This window comes from Vigna unguiculata, chromosome 9 (assembly GCF_004118075.2).
Source record: "Vigna unguiculata cultivar IT97K-499-35 chromosome 9, ASM411807v1, whole genome shotgun sequence".
NCBI lineage: Eukaryota > Viridiplantae > Streptophyta > Magnoliopsida > Fabales > Fabaceae > Vigna > Vigna unguiculata.
In genome coordinates this window covers 41,048,344-41,070,442 of record NC_040287.1, presented here as the reverse complement: position 1 = coordinate 41,070,442, position 22,099 = coordinate 41,048,344, and the positions used below count along the sequence as shown (strand labels likewise).

The 22,099-nt window shown below is 32.1% G+C and overlaps 2 protein-coding genes and 1 pseudogene across 6 annotated transcripts; all 3 read right to left on the bottom strand.

Moving 5' to 3' along the window:
• Positions 1 to 3,695: 3,695 nt before the first annotated feature.
• On the bottom strand, positions 3,696 to 4,592 carry LOC114162630 (annotated as a pseudogene).
• Positions 4,593 to 12,934: 8,342 nt separating this feature from the next.
• LOC114162558 (protein MIZU-KUSSEI 1) lies at positions 12,935 to 14,027 on the bottom strand. The gene has a single exon (XM_028046484.1). It carries the CDS (start codon positions 13,867 to 13,869, stop codon positions 13,174 to 13,176), a length of 696 nt encoding a protein of 231 aa, XP_027902285.1. The 5' UTR covers positions 13,870 to 14,027; the 3' UTR covers positions 12,935 to 13,173.
• A 3,645-nt stretch (positions 14,028 to 17,672) lies between these two features.
• LOC114196172 lies at positions 17,673 to 21,754 on the bottom strand. Of its 5 annotated transcripts, none has more exons than XM_028086725.1 (11): positions 21,458 to 21,754; positions 20,861 to 20,956; positions 20,650 to 20,766; positions 19,760 to 20,015; positions 19,508 to 19,662; positions 19,047 to 19,408; positions 18,853 to 18,952; positions 18,667 to 18,726; positions 18,473 to 18,556; positions 18,256 to 18,375; positions 17,673 to 18,080 (listed from the first exon to the last, which is right to left on the bottom strand). In XM_028086725.1, exons 1-11 carry the CDS (start codon positions 21,521 to 21,523, stop codon positions 17,781 to 17,783), a joined length of 1,716 nt encoding a protein of 571 aa, XP_027942526.1. In that variant the 5' UTR covers positions 21,524 to 21,754; the 3' UTR covers positions 17,673 to 17,780. The 5 variants fall into 5 exon arrangements, with proteins under 5 accessions (XP_027942526.1, XP_027942528.1, XP_027942530.1 ...); XM_028086727.1 differs by having other exon boundaries at positions 20,861 to 20,952; XM_028086729.1 differs by lacking the exon at positions 21,458 to 21,754 and adding an exon at positions 21,094 to 21,221 and having other exon boundaries at positions 20,861 to 20,952.
• Between the last annotated feature and the right edge of the window lie 345 nt (positions 21,755 to 22,099).

Here is a 22,099-nt window from a genome sequence, read left to right as displayed (position 1 = left end):
TCATCTGTCTTCAGGGCTATACGTTGAAAGCCCGTGATAGTTTCCTTCGGCCCATTCTTTTTTGTTTGGTCTTACCCTCTTTTAGCAAACAACATAGGCCCAAATAAATATTCTTCTAATTCTACTTTTTCTGATGTTTAATCAACGTTTTCATGTTTATACTAAAAAATAACATTTTCAATCTTGTATAAAATAATATACTTACTTTTTATATTTTCTTTCAGAACATCGTATAAAACACAGAGGTGAAAAATAAAATATTGACCTTCGATTGTCGCACAATTCTATATATATTTATATTATTCAATTCTAGTCCTAACAATGCCACAAACACATTCTTGGCCAAGTCCATTTCACGTAAATATACACAATTGATAGCAACATTTTACTTAAACTTATGAATTTAATATTCAATACAAATATTGAATCTTTAATGGATCGAACGAATATAGTCCCATACCAGTACATGAATAAAATGTCAAACAATATTAAACTTTAGCAGCCTTTTTTATAGTCAAAATAAAACAATTATGAAAGCTATACCCTAAATCCTAGAAAATATATTATATAAATATTTTAAAATACTTAAAAGAGAAGCAAAATTGTGAGTGACGTTTATTTGTGACACATGTTACATTCCAGCATGCATTGCTTTAATTTATCCAACCCTATTTTAAGTGGAATTAATTTGTAAAATGTAGGTTATATAAGGTTAAAGAAAAAGAAAGTTATAGTTAGGCAGTGAAAGACGCGATAAGTATCCCTCCTTGAAAGCAGCGGAACGCTTGATTTCATGATGAGATTTACGCGTTATGAAGAAGATTAAGATTTGATGGTAGATTCGTGATTTACGTATTGCTCACAAAGCAACTCATCATAATTAGGTTCATCATTCTACCTAGTTTTGGAATATCATATATTAGATAAGTGAGGGAAGTTGGTGACATCTGAATTAATGGAAGTCCCACAAAAGGAATAAAAAACTGAATATTCTATATATTGTAAATTAACGTTTTATGGATGATAATAAAATAGGAGTGCAGAGCATGTGATATGATATGGATATTAAACCATGTGTGAGTGTGAGGGAGTTGAAGGAGTCTTGAGCTGGAAGTTAAACCACTCGCCCTATTACCATAGTCTGCTGCGTTTTAAACGTTTTTTTTTTTCAACTTTATCTATTTTTCTTACGATCATAACATTCATGACAATAAAAAACTCCTTATTCATTGAATTTATATCACAAAAATATTTGCAGATATTATTCATTGAATCATATCTAAAATATTTTTTCTATAGTCACATATATAATTTTTTTATCATTATAATGAAATAATTTTTTGTAGTGCTGTTTTAAAATATGAAAAGTTGGGTTACATTTTGAATACAAGAGAGACAAAAACTATTGTACTTAAAAAAAATTGAAGAAAAGTATGATAACTTAAATTAAGATATGATTTTAGATTTTTTTTTCTTTTTCATTTACTTTCAATTGTATAATACACCGTACAAATTACATTTTTTATACGGCCTTTGTACCTTCAAATCCAATTTGGATGATGCATCACATTTTAAACATGTTGCCGCAATTCTTGAGTCCCTGCCCAACTCGTCCTGGACAGTATAATAACACTATGTTATTCCTTATTTATTTTTATTTTACCAAATAATTAAATATTTAGTTTAATATTAGTTATTTTTGTTTTCTCAACCTATTTATTTTATATTTGTAGTGTCTTTGTACATTTTTTCTAAACCAAAACGCCAAAAGATAGGGTCTTTTTATTCCTCCCTAATTAAAACGACACTCAAATTGTAATGTAGTTGTCGTTTTCTCTCTGATGTCACTACAAGAAAATGTTTTATTAGTAACCAATTTTAGTGACTAAAAGTTGTTAGTCACTATAGTGACCAATTTAGATACCAATTTACAAAATTAGAATTTATTAGTTACTAAAATAGTCACTAATATAAATAAAAAATTATAATTGGTTACTAAATTTGTCACTAATTAATTAGAGAGCAATTTAGTAACTAAGTTATTTTGGTAGCCAAAACTTAGGTAGCTAAATTTTAGTAACCAGTTTTCTTTGGTAGCCAAAACTATGATATCTAATCTTAAAAACCAATTCAGTAACCAATTATAATTTTTTATTCATAATAGTAACTGTTTTAGTAACCAATAATTTTTTTACTTTATAAACTTGACTTTAAATTAATAATTATAGTAACTAACAACTTTTAATCATTAAAATTGGTTACTAATGAACCATTAGTCTGTGTTTATCATTTACTCATCTCAAAATTTCATCTTTTTCTTTTGGTGTGTCTTTATCATTTACTCATCTTCAAAATTGCATCTTTTTCTTACAAAGGGTTACCTGGGCTCTCTGCCAGGTGGCGCCCAAAAAAGGTGACTTTGATAATTAAAAAAAAAAAAATTTGTTACCTATTGACATATCTGCATTTTGAAAATCTGGGACATTCAGTTGAAAAATGTTTTTCATTAAAAAAATGTTATAATCAACAATTAAATAAGACCAAAAGTGTAGTATTATTTTTATTTCAAATTTAATACGTTAAATCATGCGCAAATATGAAGTGAAGGGGTAGTAAAATATTCATAAGCTTATTACTCATCTGAGTATTTTGTTTTCTTTTTTTTATTTTCAAAAGCCAAGAACTCACTGTTCATTATAACTTAAAATCTATGAAAAACTATAAAATTATGGAAACGGCACACAAAACATAAATGAAGACGTATAAAAATTTGGGAGCAAATTCAGTGGAAAAAGTCACGTACTTAGTTCATTAACATCTGTTTTTTATTATTATTATTTTCGGTGCATCAAGTGTGTTTGTCTTTATTTTACATGTATAGAATAAAGATCGAACAAAATCACCGAAATCAAATTCGGAAATAGAAAAACTTGTACCCAAACCAAAAAAAATTATGAAATCGTATTGAATAGTATTTCAATCGCGATTAAGTCATTGAAACTTGAATCAGTTTCTTAATAAGGATAGTGATGAGTTTAAAGTATTGATTTCAAATATTTAATACTTTTATTTACTTTATATGTTACGAATTAAATGGCATTGTGAGTTATAGGTATGTATCTAAAAATAGGAAGTAGGATATTTGGTTTGGGGAAATAGGAAGTAGGATATATAATCTGATTCTCCCGATTTTCTATTTTTTCTATTTTGAATTGTGTGTAACAAACTCGTAAATGACAGCAGCACAATGCCATGAGTAGCTTGCGTTCAGAATGTTAGTAAAAGACGAGCCTTTTCATTAATTCGAATAGGAACAAGAAGAATTACAAGTTATGAAAATAGAAAGCGTGTATCGATAACGACAAATCCAGATTCTGCTCCTTTTATATTTTATTCTGGGATAATACACGCATTTGCCTTTCATTTATCATTTATGAGTTATCTCCCCCGTGAAGTGGAATTCCCTAAAACATCTGTGTACCAGTGTGAATGAGACTAAATGTATATCAATTATCAAACACAAAAAAAGATATGTCGTTAACACAACGTTAATATATATATGTATATTATCATATGTACTTTTTCTTGTTTTTATTTGGACTCTGTAGTTCATTCCTCCCTCTTCAGTTCCTCTACCAAAAACAAATGCAACTAAAAAAAAGTACTTTAAAGCGGAAGAGAAAACTGGTGTTAAGTTAACAGCTGAAGCCAGAAGGCAGAAGGGTTTAAATTTAATTCCCTGATCCGTAAAATGAAATTGCTCAATAATATACTCGAAAGAGAAAGAGACAAAAACAATTATGATTCATTTAATGAAAGTTGGGGTTATCAGAGAAATTGGAAGACACATATTCCCTCACTTCCCTGGCGATCACATCTCTCATCATATCCCAAAACCCCGCCGGCGCACTCTCCGGCGATACCCGGTGATCCAGCACGGTGTCCTCGGCCACGGGGGCGCCAGAGATACCGGGGGAGCGAGGGTCAACGCGGTCAACGGGTCATCCTGGAAGGAGCGAGAGGGAGTAGAAGAAGTGGCTCCCTCGTTGTTGGCCTTACTAACATTAGTGTCAAGAAAAGCCTTGGCTCTGCGCTTGAGCGTGGAGTTCCAGTGGTTCTTAACGGCGTTATCGGTTCGGCCCGGCAGCAAACGGGCAATGGTGGCCCACCTGTTTCCGTACTGGGCGTGGGCGGCGATGATGGTCTCGTCCTCCTGGGGGGAGAAGGGGCGGTGCTCGACGGTGGGGCTGAGCTGGTTGCACCAGCGCAGGCGGCAGGACTTGCCAGACCTACCCTTAATGTAGCGGCTGATGAGGGACCAGTTGCGGGGTCCGTAGCGGTCGACGAGGCGGGTGAGGATCCGATCCTCCTCGGCGCTCCACGGGCCTTTGATTCTGTGGGGGTTGTTGTGGTTGGAGTCGGAAGAGGAAGAGTCGGAGGAAGAAGAGGTGGTGGTGGAGGAGGTTGTGTTGATAGCTTCCATGTTGCAGAGGGAGAAATGAGGGGGTGTTGTTGTTGGGTCGGTTATGTTTATATAGTGAGAGAGTGAAAAGGTGCATGCAGCAACGGAAGATGTAGAATGTAGAATGTAGAGGGAAAGGGTACTTCCAGGAAAGTGGGGTTTTGTATAGTTGGTGGGTGTGAGGGTCTAACTACTATGACTCTTGAGATGCGATTTGTTTTCATATCTATACTCTTTCTTTGACCATTTTCTCCTCTTTGAAATTTCCTCACCACCTTCATTTTCCATTTCTTTATTACTACTTCCACCTTTTTTATTATTCTGTCAACTTCTCCTTACTCATTTGGCGCTTTCTTATTCATAACAGTTAGCCTCTATTTAGGCATCCTCAGGTTACATTAACAAACATATTCTATCATTTTTTATTCACTCCAAATTTATATACATAATACTCATTATCAAACAGCTGTACAGAGACACTCTACTCTTTCTCTCATCTTTAGCCTTCTTTCTTAAACCACAAACCAAAATCTAAACAAATGTCTTCTCCATTTACCAACTCAAATGTTTTTACTTTTCTATTTTCATTTCTTTTACTTTCTTTTCTAAACAAATTTATCACATCTTCTACTCCAACCTAATTCTTTTTTAGGATATTCAATCCCCATTATCTCTTTTATTTCTTATTATTTTACAAAAATATCTCTTGTTATGTGCTTTTTAGCTCAGAAAATTATAAATTATAATGTCTTCTTACTTTCTAAAGTTTAGTTTCATCAACTGTGTAAAGATAATCTTGAAAATCTCAAGTTGATTACCGGGATGCATTAACTTGAATGAGATGGAGAGAGTATATAAATACTTTGGACATAAATTAGGAAGAAGAAACGACCGACCAATGCTACCAAGACACAACTTCAGAAATCAAAAATATTTTTTATTCAGGCACATAAAATTATAATTTTGCTGATACATTTTCTAGATTTGTTGATATAATCTACCATAAAATTCTTCCTTTTTAATTAGTCAGTATGATATAAAATAATAAGAGTAAGAAAATATAAAATATAAACAAAATTAAAGTAGTTAATTGCATTAATGTTAAAATATTAGTTTATTTATTTATTTCCATTTATGTGTGTTGTTTGTTCCCTCCCTCGAGTGCGGGTTTGAGTAGGGGGTAGACACAGTGAGCTAGGAAATAAAAAGATAAAAAAAAAAAGGGTTGGATTTAAAAGTGACTATCGTACTGAAAAATTGAAGTGTGATAGAATATTAGGTTTAGGGGTGGAAGTGGTTGTTGATTGGGGTTTAGGGATAGAAGTAGTTGTTAATTGGGTGCGTTTAAAACATGAGATGACAGAAAAAGTTGAGCTGTTTAGCACACAAGAAACGTTTTTTTTTTAATGTAAAGAAATGGTAGTAGTAAAATAGAAAGATTACTAAAAAGGAGAGAGGAAGTGGGGTCCGAAACCTTTTTTGACTATTTTTTGTTTGGGTGAGGGACATACAGATACAGCTGTAATGTGAAACACAAAATTCATCTCTATCTATAACCAACCAAGTAAACGACTCAAAGTGGTGTGCACCAATGAGTGACCGTGTATATAATAAAATCTTGGTTCTCATATTTTTAACCAAAATCATATAAAATAAAACACTTCAACTTCCTCCACGTAGGAAGGCCCCACTCCAGCCTGTAAGAATCTCACGTGATTCAAATTCAATCCCTTTGACTTTTTCGCCTCTGACCCCACCTTTTCCACACCTTCTATCAACCCACCCAGTTACTTACTCTCACAGTTAATCCAGTTGCACCACACACTTTTCTCAATTTTCTCGATCATTCACTCCAGATTTATGTTTATGTCTTATTTATTCTCATCTCAATCCTACCTTCAATGTGAACTACTTACTTAATATTTAACGGAATTCTCAATACCACAACCTTAATTTGTTGTCCTATGACTACACGACGCGCCAGACCTTCATATTCACGTGACATTCTCTTTCGCCATTACATCATTTCTTTTTATCGCATTCTACTACTTCTTTTACGTTCAAATTATAACATGTTTCTAATTTCGTCCTTTATATACAGTCACTAAATAAAAAAGATACACTATTATATTATAAGTACAAAATGTAAATTCAAAGTGTATTATATTATTATTACTCGAAATAAAGTAAAACAAAAAAAAAATATTATGTAAGCATCGTTTCATATTTGTATTTATCGTTACTTTTAAACTTTTGTTGGTAAGTTCCTATATCAAGATTACTACTTTTAAACATAGTTGGTATTTATCTTATTTTATTTCATTTCGTTAACGGTCTCCCCGTTGACGTGTAAGTTATCTAAACATAAAAATGTAGCTTAGTTAACATTTTTAAGTGCAAAAACAAAGAAGATGGACGAAGCAAATTTTAAAATAAAAAAATGCAGCATTAATTCTAACTTTTTTTTGTCTGTGTGTGTTTTAAATTGTTTTAAATAGATATACTACCTAATTATTGCATGACGTTTTCAACAAATCATTAAAAAAAAGTAGCGAGTTTGTACATTTGATGTGACAAATGTTTTTAATAAACTTGAAGTTATTTTTGTAAGTAGACAGACTATAGAAAAATATAAAGCTTATATTAAAAAAGGTGGGAGAAGGTGTTCGGTGAATAAATAAAAGGAAAAAGAGAAATTGAGAAAAGCAAGTGCTTGAAAGTAGAGTTATTTTTGGAGGAAGGAGAGGAATGATGAGACAGTAGCCGCCCACGTGGCAAAAATAAATTGGTTTTAGAGTGTTGTCATCCTAAACAAGGGAAGCAGTTGGGCAGTTGATAAAAACAGCTGGCACCAAACTCTAAGGCACCGACTTCTTCCTCTTCCGTTACATTCCAATTATAACTGCTCAAGGACCACATTAAAAAAAATTAAATAAAAAAACGCATATTCCTACTCTCCTTTACCCTGTCTTTCATTTAGGAATACAAATCACAAATAAGACGTAATAAAGGAATAAATAACATATATTTTTAAGTTGTTATGTAGGGAAGGTTGAAAAAAGAAGAAGAAGCTCTAATGCGTAATTATACATGTATGTGTGTAAATGACGTAAATACCTCAAAAATAAAAAAGAAGAAACACGTGAAAATGAAAAGTCAAGATTTTTAGATTACGGAAAGTCTTCTTTTTTTCTCATGTTTTTTCCGTCCAGTTTTGGAGAGCCAAGATTATGACGGGACAAAAATCTCTCTCCCCATGTTGTCAATTATGTTTTGTTTGACCTTGGGAAGAAAGATCAGAAAAGCGAAAGAAAAAAAAAAACAATTTGCAAATTTTATGACGGTGTAAAAAGTAAAAAAAAAAAAAGCATGTAGAATGAATAATTAGGTCAATAACATTTTTTTTTATATAAAGGAGGTTTTTTTTTTTCATCTTAAACTAAGGTTTAGAAATTTGAATCGTGTTGACTAGTGTTTTTATGATTCGTTTATGCGGGTCGGGTCGGGGCGGGGCGGGTGAGGTGGAAGCAGAATAGTTTTTGGTAGGGTACATGAACGGATAGAGAGGCAGTTGCTAAGTGGGACCTGAAATTAGAGCATGAATGTTTGATGCGGATTTAAATGGGCCCGGGTGTGTCCCCTTCCAACCCATTTGCCGGTAGAACCGGGCCCACTTCCTTTCTTCCGCGTGTGCTAACTGCTAATCCAAATACCAATTGTCCTCTTCTCTATTCTCGTAGGTCCACTTTCATTATTTTTCTAACATTATGCCCAATTTATTCTTTTACTTTTAAATTATGAATATAATTCATCCAAACTAATATTGAGGTTGCGTTAGGTTGAGTAAGGTATTTAACATAAAGTAGTATTGAAAATCAATCAATAATTGAGCGTTTAAAATGGCTTACATTGTATTTTTTGTGTTTTTAATTTTCAAGTTCACTTTGATGAAATAGTTTCTAACAATTTTACAAAGAAAATAACTTGTACTGTGTAAAACTCGTAAAACATGTGTTCATACGCCATATATATCCATTCGTGTTTGTTGCATTAAATTGAAATTGAGAAATTGAAGGTGATATTGGATAGGAAAAACTAAATACAATGACATGACATTAGAGAGATTGAGCTTTATCATAATTGTTCAAGGACTAAAATTAACCAAATATATATATATATATATATATATATATATATATATATATATATATATATATATAATTTTTTCTTTCTTTCATTCTCAGTTTCAATTAAACAATGGTGTCATGCTTCCCCTCCTTCCTACAGAAATATAATGTAATCTTGATCACAAATTATCAACAATTCTTCATATTTTCCGAGCTTAATTATAAATCCTATAACATATTATTATTTTTTATTATGATCATTATTATTATTATTGTTAATAATAATATTATAAATCAGTGTAAGATTATTTTTGAAGTTTTTCTTGATTATGTTATATTTTATCTTAAAAATATGCGTTAACGGATTACCAAATGAGATTAGTCAGAAATAATTTTTAATTTGAAATCGGCTTTTAAATTTTCAGAAACCACACGATTATACACCCAAAGGGAATACGCCGCGCCTAAAATCATCCCAAACGCTACTAATGTGGCTACTAAGCTATTTCTACAGCGCTTCGCTAACTCGAAGCGCCTCGTTATGAGAATCTAGCTTCGCTAACGCTCGGCTAAGTCTTGAATCTTCGCGCGTTCGCTTTCTTTGACTCATAAATATTGTGATATTTTTTGTGTGAAAAAATTTGAAAAGAATATCTAAATTACTTCAATTTGTCGTTGTTTAAGAATTAAGTTCGATAATAACTTATATAAACTTTTATGTCATAACTCGTTGAAACAACTTTCAAGTAAAAAATATACTCATGTTAGTGAGATTCATGTAAATAATGCTTTTATATAAAACTATTGACAGCTTTTTTTATTAAATATGTTGAATGTGCTAAATACAAGTTGTGTTTAACTAACTAGACTTAACGCGACTTTGATCCAATCTTACCAATTCTTTATCCAAACTTTTTCTCCTTTTGGAGTAAAAGATAAATGTTATGTTGTGAAGAATAACAAGGCTCGTTTGGACCCAATTTCAGACCTGTTAAGTTTCGGCCCTGGTAATATGGGCTTTAAATATTGTCCGTGTAATGTTGTCTCGGCCCATTCATTGGAACAAATGCAATCTCAAAATTTCCGAAGCATGCCTATGGCCTTTTTTTTGCTTTCGGCTTTCAAAATGACTATGATTTATCTGTATGCATGAAATCCCTCCTATTGTATTTACCCCAAAGCTGAAATTAAATTGTTAAAGTAACATTTTTCTCATTGTTAATCTTGGTGTAATCTTACTCCTGTTTTTCATGGGAAATGTAAAGAAAACGAAAATGAAATTTCATCTGTCTCATGTTTAAATTATTGTCATTATATTCAAGATTGTGTTACCAGAGTATTCATACGGATATGGACCTTTTATACTAAGAAGTCTTCTTAATAACTACATTTGTTTCGAAATTCAAAATTTAACGTCGTCTTTAATAATGTAATGCACCCAACAATCAACATATTTTTGGTATACCTAAGTTATGTTAGGTATCACTTTGAAATTATGAACAGCAGCACTAAGGTTAGAGATATTTCTTGTGAATTAATCTCACCACGTGAAGAGAAAATGAAAGAAAATATGATATTAATCGATTCAAATACAGTGAAAGAATTAGTTTTCACAACATAGTTCATTAATAGAAAGAATCTTATAATTTATATTGTATATAACGTTCACGTTAATAAAATTAGAGTCTAGATTCTTTCTACCGTTATTTTTATTTTTTGTTTTCTCTTATGAATATTAAAAAGTATATTGTCTTAATATTTTAAATATGTTTTTAATATATTTTAAAAACCTTATGTAATCAGTATATTATAAAGACACAGTGTAAAAATAGTAAAAAATTCCAGAAAAAAATCAAAATCCGTACAATTATTACAAATGCAATAAAGTATTAAATTTTAGAACTATTTATATATTTTTTAACATGAATAATTTACTTAACTCATTTTCATATTTTTTAAATTCTTTCTCATTAAATAGACAAAAAAATATACAATTATATTTTTAGTGAATTGACTTTAAATACGCAATGATACTTGAAATATTTTAGCTAACAATTTTAAACGGAATTTGTGAGGTGGGTGTGTTTATGTTGGAGTTATGTGCAATCTAACTCTAATCCAACGCGATACGCATTAAAAAGTGTTGACAGAGTAATCTGTCCATTGAAAATGAAGTTTTAATGGTTTTCTAAACACAACCCAAGTCTTCCACAATCATATAATTTTTTTATTTGTCTTTTAGAATTTCAATAATGTATTTGCTTTTTTTTTTTTTCTATTATACCCTTAGTCCTTACATTAAACAATTACAAATGCATTTTTGTTTATCATGTTAGATAGAGAGAAGATGGGCACAATTGAAAACAGTACAACTGTTTGATTAAATATAAAAAAATGGTATTTTTTTTTTCTCGATTATTTCAATATCACCTTAAATGATATTAAAAAATGAAGATAATATTTTATTAATATATTTTTTTAAAATGCCATTCCTTACGCTGCTTTATAAATTATCAATTTTAAATAAAAACATTGTTTCTTTACATTTATCATTTTTAAAATTTCAAGATTTTGTTTTTGAATTATGCTCTTATTTTTATTTTAATTAATATGGAGGAGAGTCAAAATTAATTATGATAGCACATAAAAAAATAAAAAAAATACAATAAATAATGGACTCGTACTATACGCGTATTAATTATTCACATTTTTCTGAAGATTTATTTTTCCAGAAATTTGTTAAGTTCAAATAAGTTTAATATAATTAAAGGAAATTTCTATGAAACTTAAAGCAAAAGCAGAAACAGAGTTCAAGTATGATGAGGCATGAAATAGACAAAAGACATATACATATATATATATATATATATATATATATATATATATATATATATATATATATATATATATATATATATATATTACTCTTCATCCATCTAAACAAACTCAGCCTCTATTTTGTGAATACTGTGTGATTGTTGGATTCAGAGTAAACATCAAATACCTCAAACCTACCTCTGTCCCCATCAATAATCACTCTTGTTGAGTTGTAAGATAATGACATCATTCATTAATTCTATATATATCAATTTCTTTTCTATTTTTTCCAACAATTCTCAAAACACACTTCCTATCTTAAATCGCAAGTATCACCCTAATAACACAAAACTAGGATAATTCTACCAATCTAAACAAAATGCGATTGAAACTTTAGATGTGACCTATGTTTTCATGTGGCAGTACTCAAATTGTGTTGGAATAATCTAAACCTAGGGTACATACACCATGGTTCAATAAATGAAAAAAGAACAATTTAGGAAAACATACTACTGAACATTTTAAAAATTATTATGAAAGCGCAAAATAATTTTTTGATCAATATTATTTAACTTTAATTTATGTTTCATCTTGACTTCTATCTTTTTTTTATTACAATTTAATATATAAGGTATTAGTTTCAATGATAGCAGAAGTAGATAATAATTGACATAATGCAGCTTAGCAAAAACATCAAATTAAAGCAATTTTTTAAAATTAAACAAAAAGTTAAGATAATAAAGTAAGATTAAAGGTCTTTAATTATATATATTTGTTTGGCCTCTAAGTATAAGCGGGGAAAAGGACATGCTGCTGACAAATATCTAAGTTAGCAACTGTCAGTCATGACCTACAAATCTTATAAAATCTATATTATTAAAGAAACCTTTTTAACACATATTTAACGTAATTTTTTTTAGTTTCGATATATAAAATGTTTTAACAATTTGGAAGAAATAATCGCAAGATTAAAACAGACGAATATTTACAACGCAGAAACAAAGATAACATATCAGTTATAATCTGTAAAGAGAATAAAATACAAAATATAAAAAGAAATCTATTAGGTAAAGTGATTTGCTTTTTATAGCTCATGTGCTTGGCAAAAAAATAATATTGAATAAATAATTGGTGCAACTTCTCTTAGATTCTCTGCAACCATATGAACACACAACTGTAATAATACCATATTTATTACTATATTCATTAGTGGATAGCTTTATCGAATAAGAGACAAATCGTTAAAAGTGACCAAAAGTAAAAATGTTAAAAAATAACTGCACGTGTATATTTATTACTTGGTATGTTATTCTTGTGGTGGCGGGGCATGCATTATTTTTCTCTGAAAATGTTTAGCAGAAAGTAACTTTCTTATTTGGTCCCAGCCAAAAAGCGACCTAGTTTTTTCTCCCCAGTACAGACTTTTTTTGGCCGCCCAAATCCTTCGAAGCTTTTCTAATATACTAATGGACAAAGGGGATGATTAGAGAGACATTCACAGAAGAAAGTGTAGAGATAACTCGGAACATATTAAGAAAAAAAAGTTGATCAGAAATATAAATAATTCCAAATCTGTGGTTTAAAGTTTCTGGGGAATGGAAGCTAAAGCTAGGCGAGTATAGGTTGAGAATGATGAGAAAAAGAAGAAGGCATGTTATGTTGTTGAATGATTTGAAAAAGATGGAGCTTACAGGGTAACTTAGAGTAACAATGATAGATAAATATATGATGGTGATGATGATGGTGTATATACGGAAATGATGAAATCTAATGAGGTCTAACAAAGAAGATACTCAACTCGGGGCCTTGAGCCCCATCTGGGTTTATCATGTACAAAGCCTCTGAATCCTTAGACCCAACCACCCTCTCAAACCTTGCTCTCATGTACGTCATTTCACCGTCGCAATCTTTATGATCCGATGCGGTGGGGAGCACCCCTGCTCCCATGGAGACCCCTCTCAAATGCTGCATCACGTGGAGCTCATCGTCGCTCATCTGTTTCCGCCTGATGGAGTACCCCACCTTTCTGCCATTGCAATACACCGCCCACACGAACTCTTCCATCAGCTTCTTCTTGCTGCTCTTCGTCTCGCTCTCCAACGCAATCCTCATGATGTCGGACGCCATTTCCTTGTTCAGAGCACTGGCCAGCATGGGAAGCTCGATCAGAAAAATGGGCATCTGACGCGTGTCCTCTTGTATGGCCAGACTCACCCTCCCCTTCCGGTAACCGAAGATGGTGCCGGTTGTCGCACTGTCCTTTAGCATTTTCCGAGGTCTTCCGAGGAGAGCCACCATTTTGCATCCGGAAGTCAACATGGGAAACAACTTGAACATTTTCAAAAGCCCTCCTCCGCCGGAGAATTTGCTGCTACGCTTACTCTCCCCCGTCGTGTGACGGAGTAAAGATGCCAAAGCCGGGTTTTCCATCGGGTAACACGGGCTAGAATGCACCGATGGCATTATAGCATGCTATTATCTACCACACTAAATATGATATAGAGAAGAAAAGGGTGAAGGTGAGTTAAGTGCTAATAAGGTGTTAAAGAGGGTTAGGTCATGGAATCTTTATAGTGGCAAGTGAGGAGGTTACTTTAGACTTGCTTGAGTGAGGGAAAAACCGAGTGAGATTAAAGGTTGATGTGACCAAGTTTGTGAATTGATAGGGGGTTGAAGGTGATAAGATAAGGGCAGGGTGGACCACGAAAGACTTGAGAAAAAAAGAAAAAAAAAGAAAAGAAAAGAGGGTTGTGTTGTGGTAATGTTGGAGTGGCATGTGCCTCTCTGATCATTACTTGGAGTATCAACGTCAATTGCCTTTTTTGCTTTCTGAAAGCTTTGAGTAGTAATTATTGAGATGAAGAGCGTCCTTTCCCTAACAATTTTGCTGTGCGTACATGAAAATTTGCTTTTGCTTCTTAGTGACTCTCTCTTTCCTTCCACCCTTTTTTTTATTTTAATGTGTCAGACCATAGGTCATATTCGACAAAGGCGTTTTAGGCAGTAGAAATTATCAACAGGCCCGGTTGTACCAAAACCACTCTTTTCTTCTTTTCTTTCCTTTCATGCCTTTATGAATTCCTATTATTTTCCATCCCACGCTCGTGCTTTTTGCACACACATGGTCCGGGATCACTGAATGTATTCTTACGTTTTGGTTCAATGTAATACCAGAAACTCTAGCTTCATGTGTAGTGTGCATGGCATGATATCAAAAAGGGGAAAGAGAGAGGATAGGACACAAATCGGGTAAAGAGCAAGATGGGAGAAGAAAGTGGCGCATAAAAAACATTAATGTTAATGTTAAAAATGAACAAAATGGGACCTTCCACGAGAGTAATGAAAAAAGAAGAAGCAACGTCGGTATCAGGCTGGTACCATGAGAGGTTGACAAAGTATGCATTAAAGTTCCTTTTACGTATGGCGCATTGCTTCGTGATTTCGGCATTCCTAATTTTTCTGCCCCTCATGTGCTTCTGTTTCATTGCATTCCACTCTCATAAATAAATAAATAAAAATGTTTATTAAGTTCACATATCTAATCAGGATTGAGAAGGGTGTGTATCAAGTGGATTTCGAATGTGTCCAAGAAAGAATTGAAGCCAGCTATGACATGGAATTGATTGAATGGACCTACAACACTGCAAATTTTTGTTGTAAACTGTTTCAGAGCAGTGACTGATTACCAGCCACATTGTTGTAACTATGTCCTTACTTGGACCAAACAACGCGATGTTTATTCTCTGCCTTGCACTTCCCTTCGTTTTTCTTTCCAAGTGAAACATCCAGTTAGGCCAAAACTTTGACATTAATTATTCTCAAATCACACTCCAACCCTCGATTGCCTTTCAATTATTGGGGTGTTGATGGGATTCATGATTGTACACAACTTTCTTTTTTTCTTTTTTTAATTTTTTAGTATCTGGTTTGTATTATCTGAGATTGAATTGCCTGTTTTTATCATTGGGGGAAGGTAGACACATAACACTAACATTTTACCAGAAAATACACTTTCTGGAGAAAGCGAGAAGCTTTGGTGGGAAATGCTGCATCTCAGATTTGACTGTAACAGCTTGCCAAAAAACCAGTCACAATCACGTATCGGGCACAGTTTCATCAAGATCCAAATTAAACTTTCCTTTCAATGCAAAATATTGAAGTACAAAAATGTAAAAGGGTTCAAATTTCAACGACACTGAGAATAGTGCACCAAAGTAAGCACGAGTTATATAATTCATTCCCAATCAACGACGCTTTAGGAAATCATATAATTCATCATTTGTACTTATCGCGAATGCGTTTCTATTTGAATAAACCGGAAAAACTGAATATCATTTCGTCCACAAATGAAGATTTCTCTTACAAACTATTAGAAAATCTTCCTCAAATGTAAATTAGGGTTTTAGCACGATTGTCAAATTCCAATTTTAATATTTTAAAACTAAATAAATACCAACCTAAAATGTTGTTGATTTTCTTTTTATTCTATATCTATTAATTATTATTAAATATAAATTTATATTTTATTTTAGTTTTTAGTATCATAAAATTATGATATTATATTTTTTTTAAATTATTAACCTTGGACACGTGTCTTAGCTAGTTCGATAACAAATTTAATTTTAAAATTATGGAATTATAATATACGTATAATACATGGTAAATATTTGATTTTATGTAATAGATATTTTCTAAAAGAAAATAGTATATGCAATGATGGTTCCAATAATTTTATGCTGATTGATTATAAATTATCACGTATGGTGATTTGATTGATTTTTTATCATATCTACCTCGAAAAGAGTCATCCTTAACATATTTATTGGTTGAGATCATAAAATCTCTTTACATAATCGTATAATAATTAAGCTTTATTTTTAATAAATAAATATAACTTAATAGAAATTTATATTAAATATATAAATTATGCTTAAGTAATAACGATACAAGGTTGTTTGTAAGTATTGATAATTTCTTCTAAAAATTATTAAAAGTTTATATATGAAATAAAAAGAGAAATAATGAAAAAGCTAAAATGATAAAAAAGGATTAAATACACAAATAATGATAAAATTGGTAGTTTTAGACAGTTGAAGTAATTGTTTTCTGACAAACTGTGGCATAGAAGAAGAATTGCACACATCAAAAGTACAAAAGAAAGAATATTGATAATATTTAATTGAGAGTGTAGAGACTCGAGACGGAAAGCATCACTCTCCAAATTTAAACTTTAATTATAGTATGAGAATAGACCAATTGTCTTTATATTTTTAATTGCTTTCTTTGGAACTCATTTCAAATAAATGGTTCCTTAAAAGCAACTTATCTTTTAACAAATTATGAACATTATTTTATAGAAAAGGTGAGTAACATAAAGGAAAGCCACGTTTGTGTGTCACTTATAGATCAAGATGGAACATAGTTATATTACTATAAAATATATATATATGGAGTTTAATTATTCTAGTTTTTAACATTATTTTTTACTGTAATTATTTTTTTCTTTTTCACTCTCTTTTATTTTATTTTTATATTATTTAAATAAAACATTACAGTCATAACATTAATAGTAATAGTTAGATTAAGAAAGAAGAAAATTAAGAATGAGAATGAGAATCGTATAGAGTAAAACTACGTTATAATGGCTTACCACCTCCAAGAGATATATTACTATTAAATGTTAAATATCATTTCACAAAAAAAATATATATATATATATATATATACAGTGAATTTAAATTAAATAATAATTAATTTACATTTCTTCGAAAATTGAAGGATGTAATTTGCCTTAAGACACCCCTCCAGTGACCCTTCCTTGTAGAATTGATATAGTTAACTTATAGTTCAAACTCAATTGTTTTTTCTGACGTTGTTGTCGGCCTGATTGATTTGGGCTTTCACTAGTCCAATTCACAATTTAAATGAGGCCTTGTAAAGACTTTGATTTGACCATTTCTTCCTGCACCCCCTTTTTATAATATTTTTTTGCATATCATACATGTCAGCCCACTTACCTTTGGGCTGAACTACCCAATATTTGCAATTCATTTTGAAATTATGGAGCAATCTAGCTCTCGTTTTTAACTTCCACGTTTTCTTTTATTTCAAATAAATGTCTACATATTACTATTAAAATACAATGTAATCATTATATGGTTGGTCTAAATTATATCTTTATCAAAAACATTTTATTTTATTTTATTATTTAGAGACTTATCTTGAAACTAACATAATAAGAAGGCATTTAAGGAAATCTTTCGAAGTGAGAAAATAACAAATGGCATTTACATTATTCTCACATGTATGATCTAGAGCTGTTCACTAATTGTATCCACAGAACCAATAAAACCTTACAGAAAACAGAAGCAAAACTATGTACACAACAAGTATCTAAAATTGAACTCATGTGTCATAATCTGTACAAATTGTGAGAGGGGCTCGGTTTTTCTTTCCTCAATGAGCTTAATGGCTTCTTTCCCCACATCACTTGGTAATTGGAGGCAAATCCAATCCAGCAATGATTCCAAGTCTTTTGCAAAGTCCAGTAAATACCAATCCAGCAACTTCGGGATAAGGAACTTTGATGTCGAAATTCCAACTGCAGCCTGTAAGTATTCCTTTTTGGCCATTTCAAGTTCGTTCTCAACCTGAGATGCTGTGTAAATTCTCACCTGCAATTGAGAAAATCAGCAACAAGACACTGCAAATCACGAAATTATTGAATTTATTGAGTGCAATAAAAGCAGAAGTTTAAAATCAAGTACATTAACAAGAGTAACGGGTTTATCATTATGCACTGCTTATAGTAGATGAGAAATATTCAATGTAAAGTAGGTATCAACTTACAGCAGGAGAGGACCAAGTTCCACAGGATAGAGCAAATGTCACCAGGGGCTCTGACAATTCTAGTCCATAAGTTTCATGATTTTTCCCTCCCTTTGATAATGTTGTCTGTTTAGGATTTGGCTGTAATAAGCTTCGCAATTTCTAAAATTCCCACCCAAGAAAAGCTAGACTTGAAATGAAAAGAACTCTGAATAATAATTAAAATGAACATGCTTACAAATTTGTAGTGATAAGGAAGTCTTAAAATGCCATGTTCTATTGTCGTTGCACTTAGCAAGTGTCCACCCACATTTATTGTGGCCTGAGTAACAAGAAAACAGTATAAATTCTTGAACCTACCAATGCTACTACATCAACTCAGGGAACAAACGAAATGCATTGCGATCCAAGCCACAAGACAAACTTTCATACCTTCTGCATCAGCGCAACCACCATTTCAGGACTCTCTGGTATGCCATTTTCTATGTATGCCTGAAGCAAAGCAGAACTTAAATAAGCTATTACCCACTTTAAAAACTTGTTTGGTTAAAGAAAAGGTTCTGTCAACAAAGGCCATTTCAGATGACACTACTTGTTCTGATAGCATGGTTGACTTACATTCATCATACATGAGTTATAGATGTTGATCCAGAATGCAAGCTTCTCCTGGTGGTTGAGATTGTCAATGTTGACACAGGCTAGTTTTCTCAGAAGAAGTCTGCAAATTTTCCAAATTTAGAGTATTATAACATCTAAATGACACAATTGATAGTATCGAGGAAAAAAATAATAATTTGTAAAGAATAACATACTTCAACCGGTGCAGTAAAAACAAAGATTTTGCAGTTCGTTTTGGATCGAATGATTTGGCTTCAATTGCACATAATTGCTTGTATGGACCAATTTCCCTCTTTCCGAATTCCAAGCAGATACCATAAGGATCCCAAAACTCGCTTCCTTCAACGCAGTTTTTACTAGATTTTGGAGTCCAGGAGTGTGGTACATTACCTGCAGAATCCAAATTCTTCACAGTACTCATTCTCAAGAGAATGCTTGATAAACACTTCAGAATATTTTCAGAGATTATATTTGGACTTTCCCCCCCTTTTGGTTTGTCATGTAGACTATGGTTTCTCATTTCTGCAATTGGCTGGTCTTTCATCCTTAGTTCTTGCTGCATAATTGGAAAGCTCACATTTATTGACTTCAAAAACTCACGTTTTTTCACTAGTACTCCTATCAGAGAACTTAAAACTCTTAACACACGACACACCTGCTTTTTTAGAGGATCCCAACGTTTCTGTGGTGATTTATTGTCGACAGGGAGTTTCTTAAATGGCGATTTTGTAGTCTGGCCTTTGCATATGGACTGCTTGCTACTCTTGGAAGAATTAGTACATGTTTGGTTCTCTTTTCCATGTCTATCTTCTGGAGAGACAAACAAGAGAATGAAGTTAATGAAACGCATTCTCAATAATGAAACAACTTAACCTCAATTGGTGACACAAAATGGTCAGTTACTCACTTGGAAGTGTTGCTGTAGGCCTGGTTTCAGATCTTGCAGCATTATCCAGTGTCTGGGAAAGGGACTCCTCTTTAACCTGTTTGGGACTACTATGCGGACTTACATTGCTCACACCAGCTGATTGCTCAAGTTTCATCCTAGAGGATGACATGTACACAGCTTCCTGGTACAAGTCCTGCCTGAAATGCACAACCTGTTCTTCAAGCCTAACAATTTCTTCTTCCAGTACTGCCACCTCAGCAAGAAGTCCTAGTGTCTAGAAATTTCAGATTAAATCCAACAGCCAAATGGTCATGTTTCTTGAACACGATAACCTCTTCTTATAACACTTCAAAATTTAGTTCAAATGAGTTAATTTCGCTTTTAACCTCTTGTCAGTTTCTAACTTGTGATTTTAAGTTTAAATGATTTATTTCATTAGAAATTAGTACTGGTTAATAAAAGAGAAAATAGTCCATCTACTTTACAATTTACACTGTTAACCAAAACCAAATAAAGCATATTGGTAAGTTTGAACAATTATTCCATTCTATAGTTATATAGACTATATTTCAATCCTTATATTTAGAACAATCCATTTTAATATATGTATTTATAACTTTGAATCTGTATTAGTCTCTATCATCTAAGTTCATAGGAATTAAATGAGATTAAATATGGCATATATATAAGAGATAAATGGATAGTTTTTAAGTACAAAGACTAAAATGTAAAATTTATATAACTATACAACCAAATAAATAATTAATTCTAAGGTTTTGCAATAATGACTTTAAAATCACATAAGCCGTGATTTTTATTGGTTACAGTAAAATTACAATCACAGTGCATAGAAATAAATTGTTTATGAAGAAAAAAACTGACAATGAGAAGGAAGAGAGATTACTAACGTAGGGAGGCAGATACGGAGGAAGACGAGGCAGAGCTCCCAAAGGTCTGTTGAAAGCTCTCTCCAATGCTCTGTGTATGTTCTCCTCACGTCTAAGCTTTTTCTTCAACCTGTCAACCTGAAAAATAAGTTGGAGAATCCATCTCAGTTGGCAATTAGAAGCAAGAAAATGAAACCCATATAACAAATTCCAGAAGAAACTATGCCATTACATCTTGCTGTAAAGCCAGTTTTCTGTCTTTGCTCGATGTTTTTCCACCCTTAACTGAACTATTCGCTCTCCCTCGCGAGCTTTCCCGCATCTCTGCCTTTTCATTCAAGGTTTCAGAGGTTAGAATTTAAGTAAGCAACTAGGATCACAGTTTGAATTGAAAGTGCGCGTATTCTCAGTGTGCCAGATTCACAAGTAAAAAGCAAAAAAAAAGAAAAAAAAAAGGTTTGAAACCTTGAGGTTTATAGAACCCAATTCGATCACGAATAATGAAAACTAAGGGTATCTTTTCTTTTCCTCAATTCATCCCCTCCCATTTGCGTTACTTTGTCAATAAAAAAAATGCCGACTTTTCAGAATTTCTGGGATCATTGATTGTTAAAACTGAAGCCATAGTTTTGGATAAGAACTGTTACGCTATCATAATCATAATTAATACTACTAATAATAATAACAATAATGATAATCATAATTGAATAGAATAGCAATAATACTAATAAATGAATTTGATGTACTGTAGCAACCGTTTTTCAAAAATATACAGAGGACATAAAATGAACCGGGTTTTGAGGTGGAACTTTAGAGCAAATTTAATTACCCTTTCATGTGACACCGTGATGGGAGGTTTCTTATGCTGCAGCTTGGCCCTGATGCTGGTGTTCATCTTTTCAAATTCTTCTATAAGTCTGCACCTGCATGCATATATGTTCACCTCTGAGCTCTATCCATCAAGTTGAGTTAAACGGTGATCGAAGTGGTGAAGAAGAAGATGAGCAGAAAGAAACAAAGATGGTTCGGTGAAGCTCAACAGAAGAAGACAATGAGAGTGGGACGGTAAAATTCCACCACCACCACTACTAGGCTTTAAGGCTTTAACCGCTTCAGATCATGAAAACGGTACTTAAAGACGCTTCTGTTAACCAAGGCACATGCTCAAGACTAAAAAAAAAAATTAAATTAAAAAAAAAAACAGAACAAAACAAAACTTCTTGATATATTTTATTTTTCAGTTTTTAGGAATAAATAAGCGTTTTCTTAAATATACAATAATTATCAATATAAAAGAAGCTTAGACTTTGATAAATCATGAATAATTAATATAAAAATCATGACGTGAGTAATAAATGATAGTAGAGTTCTTTTTTAAGGAATATATTATTTATTTATATTGTAATTAAGTTTTAAAAAAATGATTCTCCTCTTCTTCTTAAAGACAAAATAAACCCTAAAATGAAAGGGG

Excerpts from the sequence above, each read along its gene's own strand:
- LOC114196172 (XM_028086725.1), bottom strand. The coding sequence starts at position 21,523 with ATGAACACCAGCATCAGGGCCAAGCTGCAGCATAAGAAACCTCCCATC. Across the intron at positions 19,663-19,759 it reads GCCTACAGCAACACTTCCAA|AAGATAGACATGGAAAAGAG; the intron begins GTGAGTAACTGA and ends TTGTCTCTCCAG. Across the intron at positions 19,409-19,507 it reads GGGATCCTCTAAAAAAGCAG|CAAGAACTAAGGATGAAAGA; the intron begins GTGTGTCGTGTG and ends CCAATTATGCAG.
- LOC114162558 (XM_028046484.1), bottom strand. The coding sequence starts at position 13,869 with ATGCCATCGGTGCATTCTAGCCCGTGTTACCCGATGGAAAACCCGGCT.